This window comes from Chenopodium quinoa, unplaced genomic scaffold (assembly GCF_001683475.1).
Source record: "Chenopodium quinoa cultivar QQ74 unplaced genomic scaffold, ASM168347v1, whole genome shotgun sequence".
Classification (NCBI taxonomy): domain Eukaryota; kingdom Viridiplantae; phylum Streptophyta; class Magnoliopsida; order Caryophyllales; family Amaranthaceae; genus Chenopodium; species Chenopodium quinoa.
The window spans coordinates 43,866-58,562 of record NW_018744647.1 but is presented as its reverse complement, the minus strand read 5'-3'; the positions used below and the strand labels follow the sequence as shown (position 1 = coordinate 58,562).

The 14,697-nt window shown below is 37.6% G+C and overlaps 1 protein-coding gene across 1 annotated transcript; it reads right to left on the bottom strand.

The window, feature by feature from the left end:
- Nucleotides 1-2,060: 2,060 nt before the first annotated feature.
- Nucleotides 2,061-5,314, bottom strand: LOC110701638. Its single transcript, XM_021879252.1, has 3 exons — nucleotides 2,713-5,314; nucleotides 2,429-2,583; nucleotides 2,061-2,270 (listed from the first exon to the last, which is right to left on the bottom strand). The coding sequence occupies exons 1-3, from the start codon at nucleotides 5,312-5,314 to the stop codon at nucleotides 2,061-2,063; spliced, it is 2,967 nt and encodes a 988-aa protein (XP_021734944.1).
- Nucleotides 5,315-14,697: the final 9,383 nt, after the last annotated feature.

The window sequence follows — 14,697 nt, the reverse complement described above, 5'->3', positions numbered from 1 at the left end:
TCAAAAAGCAATTAACAAACACCGTTCCCCGGCAACGGCGCCATTTTGACAAGGGTTAAATCGGTCGCTACAATCTAACTCTCAATCAAACAATACTTATACGAACACCCTATAACCAAGTACAATGGCAAATAAAGGTTCGGTCCACGAGGAACGAGAGTAATTGCAAATCAATACCTAAGCTAGTTCGAAATCAATGGAAAATGGTGTTCTAAAATACTACTAATAAGATGGAATAAATCAATAAACTAAGACACTAGGGAGAACGGGAATTCACCAAACCATTGGTAACTACGCAACAAGGAATCACAGGGACAAACGGGATATGCAAAGACTATATGTCTGATCAATATCATGTGATAGGAAGACAACGGGCAATACTAAGCTTGGATTTCTCATGCACTTAACATTACTCGATACATAATCAAACCACATTCAATAATGAAATACTCAATTCACAATCTCTTGTTCAAATCAAGGATATCATGCAATCAAATTCAAGATTCTAGGTTAGCTACTCCTATTATAATGAATTAACATGCACGCATATAATCAATTTAATCACAATCCGTTTATCAAAATCAATCCTCAATTACATAGATTACCTAGGCCGGGTTTCATCCCGAAACCCTAGCTAGGAGACTACTCACACATATTCATAATCAAAGCAATAATGAATTCCAAAAGCATAATAGATATAAACATGAATTCTGATTAAGGAATAATAAAGCTTGATTAATAAACAAGAATGAATAATACCAATTGTATTGATGCGAATCAATGGAAAAGTTCAGAACTTTGATATCCGTCATCAATGAATAATACAAAGAATCTTCACAAATCTTGCTTCAAATCAATCCAAGAAAACTAAAATCGCTAGAATAATCTCTAAGAAAACTAATGAATATCTAAAACTAAGAACGTTCTTCAATAACTCTCTACAAAGGCTCTCAAAACTATCTCTAAAACTGTCTCTTAACCCTTACAATCGGGCTATATATATATGTTTTTAATCGGAAAGTAAATCGCAGGCTGCCCTTCGTGAATCGGCACGGCCGTGCTGGAAGTGGCACGGCCGTGCAAGCATGGCAGTAGCTGATCCGCAATATCTTCAATTATGGCACGGCCGTGCTGAATTTGGCACGGCCGTGCTAATGCCTGGCACGGCCGTGCTGAATCTGGCACGACCGTGCTAATGCCTGGCACGGCCGTGCTGAATCTGGCACGGCCGTGCTGAATCTGGCACTGGCACGGGCATGGAAATTGGCTTGGCACGGCCGTGCTAATGCCTGGCACGGTTGTGCTGAATCTGGCACGGCCGTGCAGCATAGGCAGGAAGGTTGCAGGCACTTTGGTCTTCTTAAAACAGTCACAACTTCTTTTCCAGAGCTCCGTTTGAGGCGTGCAATATATCGTTGGAAATCTCTTCAAGTCTACTTTCCAATGCAATTGGAATCACTCCATTATCATTTCTATACCGAAAGTTGTGAGCAAAATAGTGAACAGGTGTCATATTTGTGATTTGTTCTTCCTTGCCTGCTACTTAACTTGCCTTTCAAGGCCTTGAGAAGCGCAGCAAAGCCTTAGCTTGGTGGACTAGGATCGATAATAGCCTGATTACGCACCAATGGTTCAGGACTCGACATAACTTGGTCAACTATACCTTTTAACACACCAAAAACAGACCGAAACCCGTGAAGCACGTAATATGAAGGAAACGAGTGTAACAAGGCAATAAACGACCAAAACGGACCTAAATACATCCAAAATCACCCATTTATATGCCTTAAAGCGCGCCCTAATGTGCGCTTGTCAATATCTTCCCAAGGTGAATCTGGAACAAGTAAAGGAGTATACAAGCCTTGATGAAAAGTAGGCTTCGCTTTTTGACAAGTTGCACACCTAGAAATAACTAGTTGCACATCTGTGAGCATCTTAGGCCAATAAAAGTGTTCTTGTAACATACTCAAGGTCTTTGTAATGCCAAAGTGACCAGCAATTCCTCCCCCATGAGCTTCTCTAACAACTAGCTCTCTAATAGAACACTTAGAAAGACAAAGTCAATTTCCTTTGAAAAGAAAACCATCTTGCAGCAAATAAGAACCCACGGCTCCTTTAGAACACTCTTCAATCAATGTAGCAAAATCATCATCACTTTTATAGTATTCTTTGATCAATTCAAAACCAAGTAGCTTGCTATTTAGAATTCCAATCAAAGTGTATCTTGTAGATAATGCATCAGCCACAACATTCGATTTCCCTTCTTGTACCTTGAAGAAAAATTAAATGATTGTAAAAATTCAACCCACGTAGCATGTCTAGGGTTGAGCTTTTGTTGTCCATGTATGTACTTCAATGCTTCATGATCAGAATGCAACACAAAGTGATTAGGTCGGAGATAATGACTCCAATGATCTAAAGCTCTAACAATGGCATAGAACTCTTTATCATAAGTAGAATAGTTCAATCGAGCTCCTCCCAATTTCTCAGTGAAATATGCAATAGGCCTCTTCTTTTGGAGTAAAACTGCTCCAATTCCAACTCCACTAGCAACGGTTTCAACTTCAAAAGGACTTGAGAAATCTGGTAACGCAAGTATAGGTGCTTCACATAGCTTCTTTTTAACCAACTCAAACGCACTTTGAGCTTCTATAGTTCATTCGAATTTACCCTTGTCCTTCTTTAAACATTCGGTCATAGGCGCCACAATACCTGAGAAATTCTTGACAAATCTTCTATAGAACGAAGGTAGACCATGAAAAGACCTTAATTCACTCATATTAGTAGGAATAGGCCAAGTTTTAATAGCCTCTACTTTCGAATGATCAACTGAAACTCCATCTTTTGATACAACATAACCAAGAAAAGTAACTCTAGGCACTAAGAAGTAGCATTTTTCAAGCTTAGCATAGAGTTTCTTCTCTCTTAACACTTCAAACACACTTGTTAGATGATTTAGATGATCATGCAAATTTTTAGAGTATATCAGAATATCATCTAAATAAACAACAACAAACTTGCCAAGGAAAGGTTTAAGTACCTCATGCATCAACCTCATGAAAGTGCTAGGTGCATTAGTGAGTCCAAACGGCATCACCATCCATTCATAAAACCCTAACTTAGTCTTGAATTCTGTCTTCCACTCATCTCCTTCTCTCATTCGAATTTGATGATAACCACTCATAAGATCAATCTTAGAAAACAACTTTGAACCATGTAGTTCATCAAGTAGATCATCTAACCTTGGAATAGGAAATCGGTATTTGATAGTGATGTTATTCACACTCCTACTATCAATACACATGCGCCAACTCCCATCCTTCTTTGGAACAAGTAAAGTAGGAACGGCACAAGGACTCATACTTTCCCTTACGTATCCTCTAGCCATAAGCTCTTCCATTTGCCTTTGCATCTCCTTTGTTTCTTCCGGATTACTTCTATAGGCTGCCTTATTAGGTAATGGTGCTCCCGGAATCAAGTCAATTTGATGCTCTATCCCACGAATAGGAGGTAGTCCCGGAGGTAATTCCTTAGAAAAGACATCCTTGAATTCTTCTAAAACAAATTCCAATTCATACGGCATCTTTGCTTGTTTATTTTGATCAATTCGAATCTCATTAGAAACAAGTATATATACAACATTGTTGCTGCAAATTTCTTTTTCTAATTCCCTCTCACTAATCAAATAAGAACTCTTCGAATTAGAGGTAACATTAGAAGACTTGTTGCTTATCAAAGGTTTTAAAGCAACCGGTCTCTCTTTTTCTCCTTTTCTCACAACATACACATTAGTCCTTCCATCAAACTTCACAAATCTATCATATTGCCAAGGACGGCCTAACAGTATATGACAAGCATCCATAGGACAAACATCACACAAAACTTTATCATGAAATTTACCAATTGAAAAGGAGATTAAGGCTTGTTTAGTTACCTTAACATCACTCGAATTATTAAGCCAATGAAGCTTATAAGGGCTTGGATGTTCAGTAATTGGCCACGTCAATTTGTCTACCAAAGTAGTAGATACCACATTAGTGCAACTCCCCGTGTCTATGATCATGTCACACAACCTATCATCTACCTTGTACCTTGTAAGAAAGATTTTCTCCCTTTGATTGTTTTCCATAGGTACGGTTTTAGAGTGTAGTGCCCTTCTTAGAACCAAACTTTGACCATGAGTCTCGGGATCAATTTCGTCAATATGCCCCTCCTCTTCTTCAAAGTTTTCCTCTTCGTTTTTTTCTACATAGTCACTACCTTGCTCACACTTAGCTTGTTCTTGCTCCCACTCTTGAGCAGTCATTACTCTTTTTGATGGACAATTAGTTGCAATGTGACCAACACTACCACACTTGAAGCACTTCCTATCTTCAACAAGCTTTTTAGGAGCTTCAAATTTTGATTTAGTCTCCTTGTAGTTCGAACTAGAACCACTTTTCTCCAAGCTGTTCCTCTCAAAAGGTTTAGTGAAACCTTTTCCAAAGGACTTAGTGTACGTCCCTTTCTTCCCCTTTATATGTTTTTCAACTTTCAAAGCTACCTTGCAAACATCCTCAAAGGACCAATATTGTTGCAATTCAACTTTTTCAGCAATATTATCATTCAACCCCGAAATAAATCTAGCAATCTTATGCTCAACAATCTCTTTTAAGCCACATACCATGCATAACTTTTCAAATTCACCAATATAATTCTCAACAGTCATAGAATTTTGTTTAAAAAGTTGCATCTTAAGATAAACATCTTGAATATAATCACTAGGTACGAACCTTTTTTTCATATGCTTCTTGAGTTGTTCCCAAGTTGAGATTCTTGCACGCCCCTCCTTATGCCTCTTCTTCTTCAGATTATCGTACCAAAGACTAGCATAACCGGTCAGTTTTAATTCAGCCAATTTGCATCTTTTCCTTTCATCATACTCCTTGTAATCAAAGAGTGTCTCGGCCCTTCTAATCCACTCAAAGTATTTTTCATGTTCATTCATACTCCCATTGAATTCGGGAAGATCTAATCTAAGGTTCCTATCATCATCCTTTGGTCGATCTCTTCTCCTAGGCCTTGGTGATTCATCACTTGAGGAATAATTATTTCGTGGCCTCCTTGGGTTCCTCCTTGGTTGTTCTCCCTCACTTGAACCAGAACTAGATTTAGAATTCCCTTTCCTTGAAGAATCTCCAGCAAGAGTATCAAGCCTTTTTAATATCTCATCCATCCTTGCTGCCAACTCGTCAATTCGCCTATCTCTTCTAAGATTTTGAGCCTGTTCTAAGGTTAATCCCCTTGGAACCTGTAGAACCTCCTCGTCACTCATGATTCCTACACAAACCAAGTCAGTTCATGCAAAAATCTTGATTAAAAGATCGAATCTTGAAGGAAAACTAGGCAACACAAAAACCGGACTCCCAACCGCAAATCAGTGCACAAACACCAAACGTTTGAGGATGTGTAGAACATGTTACTCAACTAAAAATTATGAAATTTTAAATGGTGATAGCTGGACGTTTTTAGAGTTCAATGAAAAAAGAATCACGTAAAACTTCCTAGCCAATTGTTCCCAGTTTAATTTTTACCGAAGTTGCGCAAACCTGCTCTGATACCAAAGATGATGTGAATTATTGATCCGAAAATCAACAAAACACAAGGGATATGGTTAACTCTAATTCTATACAGGAAATCTACCAAGAATTAAACAAAAGCTAAGATTAATCAATTAAGAATCCACCTAATTAATCAATCCAAACGAATGTTTTAACTAAAACAAGCAAAACAACAATTGATCGCAATCAACAAAAACTCAAGTATGCAACTTAAGAAATAAATCTGAATATAAATCTCTCTATAATTCGTGTGTTTTACAGCCCCATTTATCAGACTTAGTTTACCTAGGAAGATTAGGACAAGTTCCTAATTCAATCTTAATTAAACTACAATTCTAACTTGCTTGAAGAGCAAGCACCTTGGCGCACAAGCATACACCAAACTCCTTGGAGAACAAGCACACGTCTAAACTAATTTATTTTGCTAGCTAACTGATTTTTAAAGCAACTAAATAAATAAATAAAAATTAAAGAACTAAATAAAGATTAAAGGTCCTAATGCTTGAACCAAGAAAAACCCTTTCAAGTGAAAGGTAAAAACTTGTAAGCAAAATCTAAGTAAAGAAAATTCAAGAAAGTTCAAGAAAGTGAACTAGACTCCAAGAAAAACCACTAAGCAAACCGTGGCTTTGATTTGATATCCAAGAAAGTTTCCATGCAATGCTTTGCTTGAATCAATGTTTAGGGACAAGCTATGTTGATGCATGATAAGCAAATCTTCGAAGTTCTCCATGCTTAGACTTGCATCACTTGCTTTCTATGGTAGATGGCAAGAAAAGGCGGCCCACCTTGCCCAAAGGCCTCCTGAACTCGAGTTAGTACAAAAATTCATTGACAACTGTCATGAAAAGTACAGCAAACATCAACGTTACCTTGGTCTAGACACTTTTCTAAAGGTCTATTATGTGGCTACAAGGATTGAAGAAGATCTTGCTAAAGAAAAAGCAAACAAACCTCATTATCATTATCAACCTAAGAATTACTACAAGAAGGGGAATGATAATGCATCATCCTTTATTGACGTATTTGCGAATTCCACGCAATACAATAACACAAATCGATATGATGATCCTAAAAAAAGATGGATAAAAGAGAGAAAATTTACTTCATTTCCTGTAAGCTATAAAGAATTGTTTGAAAATTATATGAAAAAGGCTTACTTGCGTCAACAGGGCCAACACCACCCATTCCACCAAAAAGGAGGTTTCCCCAATGGAATGGTAGTGCTCGAACGTTGCTATGTTTTAAAGAAAAAAATACAAGATTTAGTAGACGACGGGAGAATTCCCACGCCTAAACCGAACAATAATGCATCCCCCTTAGGGGTGTTTCACATCGATAAAGACCATATGGGAAGTGATATGTTCAATCCTTTAGACTATATCACACCTATAAGAGAACCTCTATCCACAATACTCATAGGGGCAACTAATGAAGTATGTGGACTATGGGACGATGACTTTCAGGACTTATTTGTCTCTAAGTATGCCGCTGTCAAACCTCCATCTTGTTTACAAAATGAAACAAATGGAGCGCTTGATTGGGATCATTTCTTGGGGAAATCGCAAGATTTATCGAATCTCTTCTTGGATGAATAATGGCATCAAGCACAACTCATGGAACATCTTGAAATGGAGGCACATCCAAAGCCTCTAGAAGAAAGTTGGTTTATGAGTCCTATGACTAACCCAAATGAGATAGATCATTTAACTCTTTCTGGGCGAGTCTACCAAGCACCACCACCAAATGGATCTTTGACCACACAAAATCAAACTCAAGGTCAAACACAAAATACAATACCACCTCCACTTTAAGTGGAAGATCCATTGGTTAAACAACTTCGTCAATCCAAGGCGAATGTTAGCATTTGGGAACTCCTAAGTACTTCTAAAGAGCATAGGAATTCTCTCATGAACGTTCTAACGGCTTTGTCTGTAAGTACAAACACAACCCCTCAGGACCTCGTTAGCTTGCTTACTAGCGAGAAATCTGACAAGTCAATCATTTTCACTAATGATGATTTGCCTTCAAAAGACACTACCCACAACAATGTGTTATAATTAACTGTGGGATGCAAGGGATACAATATCCCTCTAACTTTGGTAGACAATAGGTTGGCTGTAAACGTATGCCCATTACAAACGGCAAAATACTTAGGCCTAAATCCAGAAAAAGATTTCCAATCAGCAAAGCAAAGCATTAGGGCCTATGACAATTTGAGAAGATCGGCGTGTGGAACTGTTAAGCTACCAATTACCACAGGCCCAATTCAAAAGATGGTTGAATTCTATGTTATGGACATAAAACCTACATTCAACCTTTTACTTGGACGTCCTTGGATACATGAGCTTGGTGCAATACCATCCTCACTTCATCAAATGATTAGGTTGAACTATTAAGGGCTTCCAAAGACTCTACATGCTTCTCCACTCAAAATAGCAATAAATGATCAATCACTCTTAGAAATAAACCATGATAATAATGAAGAGGACTTGAGGGGATTCGCAGTGGAGCCAATCTTCACAATTGAAATGGAAGAAGACTTTGAAGAGCCATTCAAGCTTGATCGATATTCCACTCGGATAGTAAACAACATCTTGCTCAAGAGTAGTTACTTTCCTGGGATGCCTTTGGGAATAGGAATGAAGAAATCTCTCTTAATTCTTATACCAAAGAAAAGCTTCTCCTTTGGATTGGGATAAAACCAACCAAAGAAGAATTGGAGTCTCACGATGCAAAAAACAAAGCACGTAGAGACAATAATAAGAAAGGGATAATCACTTTACTCCCATCCTATCAACAAACCCTTAATGGACAATTCATTAGGGAGGGAGAAGATTACCCATTCTACGACTTTCCGGAAGCCTTAGTTTTGGAAGGAATCAAGAAGCCTGGATTTGAAATATTTCATGATTTCTACTACTTGGATGACGATCTTAGTATCGTTAAATCAAAACACCCAACTCTAGGGTGCTATGATGGGCAAGCATTTAAGTTGATATTTGGACTAGAGCAAAATCATGTCGCATTAATGACCAATTAAAACGCCATTCAAGATGAAGCTTTTGACCCAACCTCGTTGATCACCCCTTTAAAAGAAACTTTTGCGCGTGGATGGAGGAAATATTTCAAATGGATCAATCACAAAGGCGATAAACTGGAAATCGTCACAGGCTAAGGGAAGATGTTTGAAGAATCGGACGATGAATCTATTATAGACTCTAGGGAAGCTGAAAAATTTAGGCCTTGTGGCCATTACTGAGTCTTTATTTTCTCGTTCTAAGGACGAAGATCCCAAAAGGAGTCTTCTCTTGATGTACTCTCTTTTGATTTTAATAATATGAGCTCTATTTCCGAGTATATGCCTTCTCTTGAATCTTTCGAATGCTATAACAATCAATCTAATGAAGATGATAACATTAATAAATTGGTTGAACTAATGAATAAACGAGATCAAAAGAGCCCTATAGTTAAAGAAACTAAAATAGTTAATATAGGAACTAACGAAAATAAGAAGGAAGTCAAAATTGGCTTAACTCTAAATCTGGAAGAGCGATCGACCCTCATATCGATGCTCAAAGAATTCGAAGACGTGTTTGCTTGGTCATTCAAGGACATGCCGGGAATAGATAGGGAAATCACGGAACATACCATTCCCTTGAACCCTACTTCTAAACCAGTAAAATAAAAACTTCGACGAATGAAACCTGATGTCGCAATAAAAATAAAGGAAGAATTACAAAAACAGTTGGACGCCGGTTTTATTCGCGTATGTAATTACCAAGAATGGGTAACGAACATCGTTCCAGTCTCTAAAAAGGATGGATGAGTTCTCATGTGTGTCGAATTTAGGGATTTTAATAAAGCTAGCCCTAAAGACGATTTTCCTCTACCACATATTGATATATTGGTAGATAACATGGCTGAACATGCGATGTTATCCTTCATGGATGGATACGCAGGTTACAACCAAATTTTAATGGTAAAAGAAGATGAAGAAAAGACATGCTTTATTACCCCTTGGGGTATGTATTGCTACACAGTCATGCCATTTGGTTTAAAAAATGCAGGAACTACGTACCAAAGAACGACTACGACTCTCTTGCATGATATGATGCATAAAGAAATAGAAGTGTATGTGGATGATATGATCGTAAATTCCAAATATAGAATGGGACATATAAAAGCTTTACGCAAATTTTTCACTCGCATAAAAGATTATAAAATGCGTTGAATTCACAAAAAATGCGCCTTCGGAGTAACTTCTGGTAAGTTACTCGGATACGTAGTAAGCACGCGTGGCATCGAGATCGATCCCTCTAAAATAAAGGCAATTGTTGACATGCCTCCCCCTCAAACAGAAAAAGAAGTTAGGGGATTCCTTGGCAAATTACAATACATTAGTCGATTTATCAACAAATTGACTATGACTTGTGAGCCAATATTTAAAAAATTGAAAAAAATAGGAGAAACATGAATGGGACGATCAATGTCAAAAGGCCATTGAGAAAATCAAAGATTATCTCAAAATTCCACAAATTTTAGCACCACCAGTACCCAAACTACCTCTTAAGCTATACATTACAGTTACAGACATAGCCATAGGCGCCATGTTAACACAAGAGGTAGAAAAAGTCGAACGTGCAATATATTACATAAGTAAAAAATTCATCCAATACGAAACAAAATATAGCACCTTGGAAAAGACAAGACTAGCATTAGTGTGGGCAACCAAAAAGTTAAGACATTATATGTTACCCCACACTACTCATGTTATTTCTCAACAAAATCCAATAAAGTATTTGTTTGAACAACCACCTATACAAGGAAGGATATCTAAGTGGTTGGTGATGTTGGATGAATTTGAGCTAAAATATATTCTTGAAAAATTAATGAAAGGAAAAGTAATTTCTGACTTTCTAGCACAACATCCAATTCAAACATGTCGTGCAGAAACTACGTACTCATCTTTCGGATGAAGAGATGCTCATGAAATACGATGACAAATGGGTAATGTACTTCGACGGTGCGTCCAATAAAAAAGGATGTGGAATAGGTGTTACTCATAAGTCCAGACGGATCACATACTCCGATCTCTGTTAAATTAGACTTTGAGGTTACTAATAATGCCTCATAATGTGAAGCGTGCATTATTGGATTAGAAGCAGCAGCTAGCATATATGTGCGAAAATTAGGTATATGGAGACTCAAGTTTTATTATAAATCATATATTAAAAAAAATGGAAAATAATGAACTCCACAATGATATTATACCAAGCACACCTAGAGCAACTCATCGAGCATTTTGAACATATTGATTTTAAATATCTCCCAAGGGACGACAATCAATTTGTCGTTGCGCTAGAAAAATTAGCCTTAATGATCAACATTCAAGATCACTTAAATATGATGCCATTATGCGTTGATAGAAGAGAAGAACCAGCGTATTGCAACGCAATAGAGGAAATAAATGACATTGAAGGAGACAGTACAATCCTTGGTATGATCATATCCTCCAATATATTACTCATGGCACATATCCCGAAAATACTTCATCGAAAGGCCAACGAGCCTTACGAACACTTGTGGCCCAGTATGATCTAATAAATGGTCAATTATGCAAAAATGGACCTAATGGTCAACGTTTATTATGTATAGGCCAACCGGAAGCCACACGACTTATGGAAAAATACTCACAAAGGTGTTTGTGGACCTCATATGAATGGTAAAATGCTTTCAAAAATAATTTCACGACAAGGGTACTATTGGTCCACTATGGAACATGATTGCATACAATATGTTAAAAAATGTCCACAGTGCCAAATGTTCGCTAATTTACAACACCTTCCACCATCCGAACTATACAATCTCACTTCCCCTTGGCCTTTTTCGACTTGGGGAATTGACATAATTGGGAAAGTCTCTCCAACAAGAGCCAGGAGGGCACGAGTACGTATTAGTTGCCATTGATTACCTTACTAAGTGGATAGAGGCTGCTTCTTACGTGAATATCACTTTTAAACATGTCGCAAAGTTTCTTGAACGAAACATATTTTGTAAATATGGAGTTCCACATGAACTTATTAGTGATCAGGGATCTCAATTCAAAGCTGAAGTCGAGACCCTCTTTACTCGTTAGAAAGTAAAACATCATCAAGTTTCTCAAACGAAACATATTTTGTACATATGGAGTTCCACATGAACTTATTAGTGATCAGGGATCTCATTTCAAGGCTGAAGTCGAGACCCTCTTTACTTGTTATAGAGTAAAACATCATTACTCATCTCCATACAGACCTCAAATGAATGGAGCTGTAGAGTCGGCAAATAAAAAAATTATAGTCATCATTAAGAAAATTGCAGAAAATTACAAAGACTGGCCGAATAAACTACACATCGCATTATGGGGTTATAGAACGTCTATACGGAATTTAATAGGAGTAACTCCATACTCCTTAGTTTTCGGAATGGACGCAGTTCAACCAGTCGAACTGGAAATACCATCCCTATGCATCGTACTTGAAAGTAAGCTACCAGAAGCTGATTGGGTAAGAGCGAGGTATGAAGAGCTTTTATTCCTCGATGAACGACGATTAAGAGCTTTGCATCATGAACAAGTCTACAAAAGGCACATTGCTCGTCAGTTTAATAAAAGAGTAAAACCTAGAAATAAAAAAGAAGGTGACTTTGTACTAAAGGAGGTTAGGGGTCCACCAACCAATCTAAGAGGGAAATTCAAGCCTAATTGGATAGGTCCCTACCGCGTAATTGAAATCCTATCAGGAGGAGCCGTTAGATTAATGGATATTGGAGGAGTTGAAATTCGCCAATTAATAAACATTGATCGCCTTAAGAAATATTACATATCAAATACGGATAAAACTCGTTCACTCTTACAACCATTTTTTAATTAGCATTCAATTGAAAGATTCTAAGTGTTATGCATTTTACCGAATAACACCGTAAAATACATAACACTTGGGGGGGTAATTTAGAAACAATAAACCGTTCTAAGTGTTCAAATTTTTTCGAACATTACGAAAAAATCTTCACACTTGGGGGGGTAATAATAATACGATTTTTTTTTATATAAAAATCGAGACATTCGTAGCACAGGTGTCACGCGCAACTGGAATATTTGCCCGCGGAGGTCATGCGTAACTCCAGACATTGCGCGCGCCACCTGATGACGAACTGCGAGCTCAAATTTTTGTGTTTGAATGAATTTGCGATTTCTACTTACGATAAAAATAGGGTGTTTCTTAAATATAACTTATACTCGAAAAATAAAATTAAACTTTGATTTAATTCTTTTAAACAAGGTTTGATTAATTTTTTTCATTTAATTTCTATCTAAGAGATTAAAGAAAAAAAATACATAATAATATAAAAAAACAAAAACATTAGAAATAAGCAAAGACCTGATTTTGTAATACGAATACGTAGGCAATATTTATGATTCGGTCATATCAAAATATAAAAATATAAAGCTCATTTTATTTCATTCAAAATCAAAAGAGAGACATTATTAAACTAGATAGTAAATTAAAACAAAAAAAATAGTAGTGATTACACATTATTCGAAAAAAAAAACTAATAATAAAACTGTGTATCACCCTAAGGTTTTACTATTTCCTCGATTGTCACAGATGATGGAGGAGTAGTTTCCATCGCAGCATTTTCAGAAACCTTGGAGCTTTCCTCTACACTTTTCTTCTTCACCCAAACATTGTTTTTCAATTTAGGGATTGGGGCCTTTGCAACCTGTTTTCCTTTCCCTTTGACTATTGGAGTTTTCTTGCGAGTATTTGGTGAAGGTTCTTTGATCTTCACACCTTGTTGCGTGGGTTTGGAGGGAGCTTTCCTTTTTGTTTCCTTCGAACGAGCCTTAGAGGATGAGAAGTCTAATTTTCTTCTCACTCCTTTGTTTTGGCCACTAGGAGGAGTAGTAGTTGTTGAATGCATCAAAGGCTAAGGTGGATTGAGAGTGGTGGCGGCTTGAAGTTGAGATCGAGCCTTGTTTATTTCACCCTTATCCGCCGCATTCAATCAAGCCTTGTAAAAGGAAGATAATGTAATACTCGCGGGAGGATTTTGTATTACCCACTTAGGAAGACTTGACCGATATTCCATCCAACGAGCAATCCTCTCGGGTTTAAAGGTCACATCTTTAGGGGCTTCACAATCTTGCGGGGGAATAAATTGCCTCATCCCGTAAGGGCAATTGAGACTATTCCCAATCATACTATTTATGTTCCACCAAGGAATCACAAACCGTATGTTAGGAACCCCATGACAGAAAAACGACGTCCATTCCTCTTCGATCTTATGCTTATAAAGGATTCGACGTCTAGGGAATGTCTTAACTCCATTAGCCTCAAGGTTTTGAGGTCGATCAACAATTCAAAAACGCTCCATGAGCCAAATCTAAAAAAAAAAGAAAAGAAAATTTAGTTTGCGGTTTTTTACACAAGCAAGTGGCGCGCGCAACTAAACCAGTTGCGCGCACCCTCAGCGCGCAACGAAGAAGATTGCGCTGGTCATGCCAACGCAACTTCTTGACTTGTGCTGATAAACGCCGAAAAAAAACGTACATGTAATAGGAGTGGATTTCCCGTGAAACCGTTTTCGTTAGGATCTTCTCTAAGGCGATTCAAGCACAGAACAATTTCCGCCAAAACCAAAGGAGCGGGTGAATGATATCCCTCTATTTGCTCTACTATGGACACCATTGAATAATCTTCGTATTCTTTGCCTGTCCTAAGTAAACAATAAACAATAAGACAATTACATCAAGCAAGAATTTTAAAGTGTTGTTTAGTCATGTTGTCACGAGGGGCAACGAAGTGTTCAATAAATTGAATTAAGTTCACGCCTTCTTCAGTTCCTATGTTGGTCATATCATTGTTGGACAAGCAAAAAAATCTATGGAATATAGGTTTTGGATTCGACAAGGAAGGCGAATAAGTCACAGGGAGAGTGTTTGTAGGTAAACCTAGCAAGGCCTCAAACTCACCAGGAAGGGGGACAATTTCGTCCCCTCTAAACAAGAAAAGATGGTGGTTAGAGTCCCAATGGTTGACTGCGGCAATGAAGA

What these genes read in the sequence shown, in the direction of transcription:
- LOC110701638 (XM_021879252.1), bottom strand. Translation starts at nt 5,314, where the DNA reads ATGAGTGACGAGGAGGTTCTACAGGTTCCAAGGGGATTAACCTTAGAA. An exon ending in ATTTGTCAAGAATTTCTCAG is followed by an intron (nt 2,584 to 2,712) that starts GTATTGTGGCGC and finishes TTGCGTTACCAG; the next exon opens with ATTTCTCAAGTCCTTTTGAA. An exon ending in ATAAAGAGTTCTATGCCATT is followed by an intron (nt 2,271 to 2,428) that starts GTTAGAGCTTTA and finishes TTTTTCTTCAAG; the next exon opens with GTACAAGAAGGGAAATCGAA.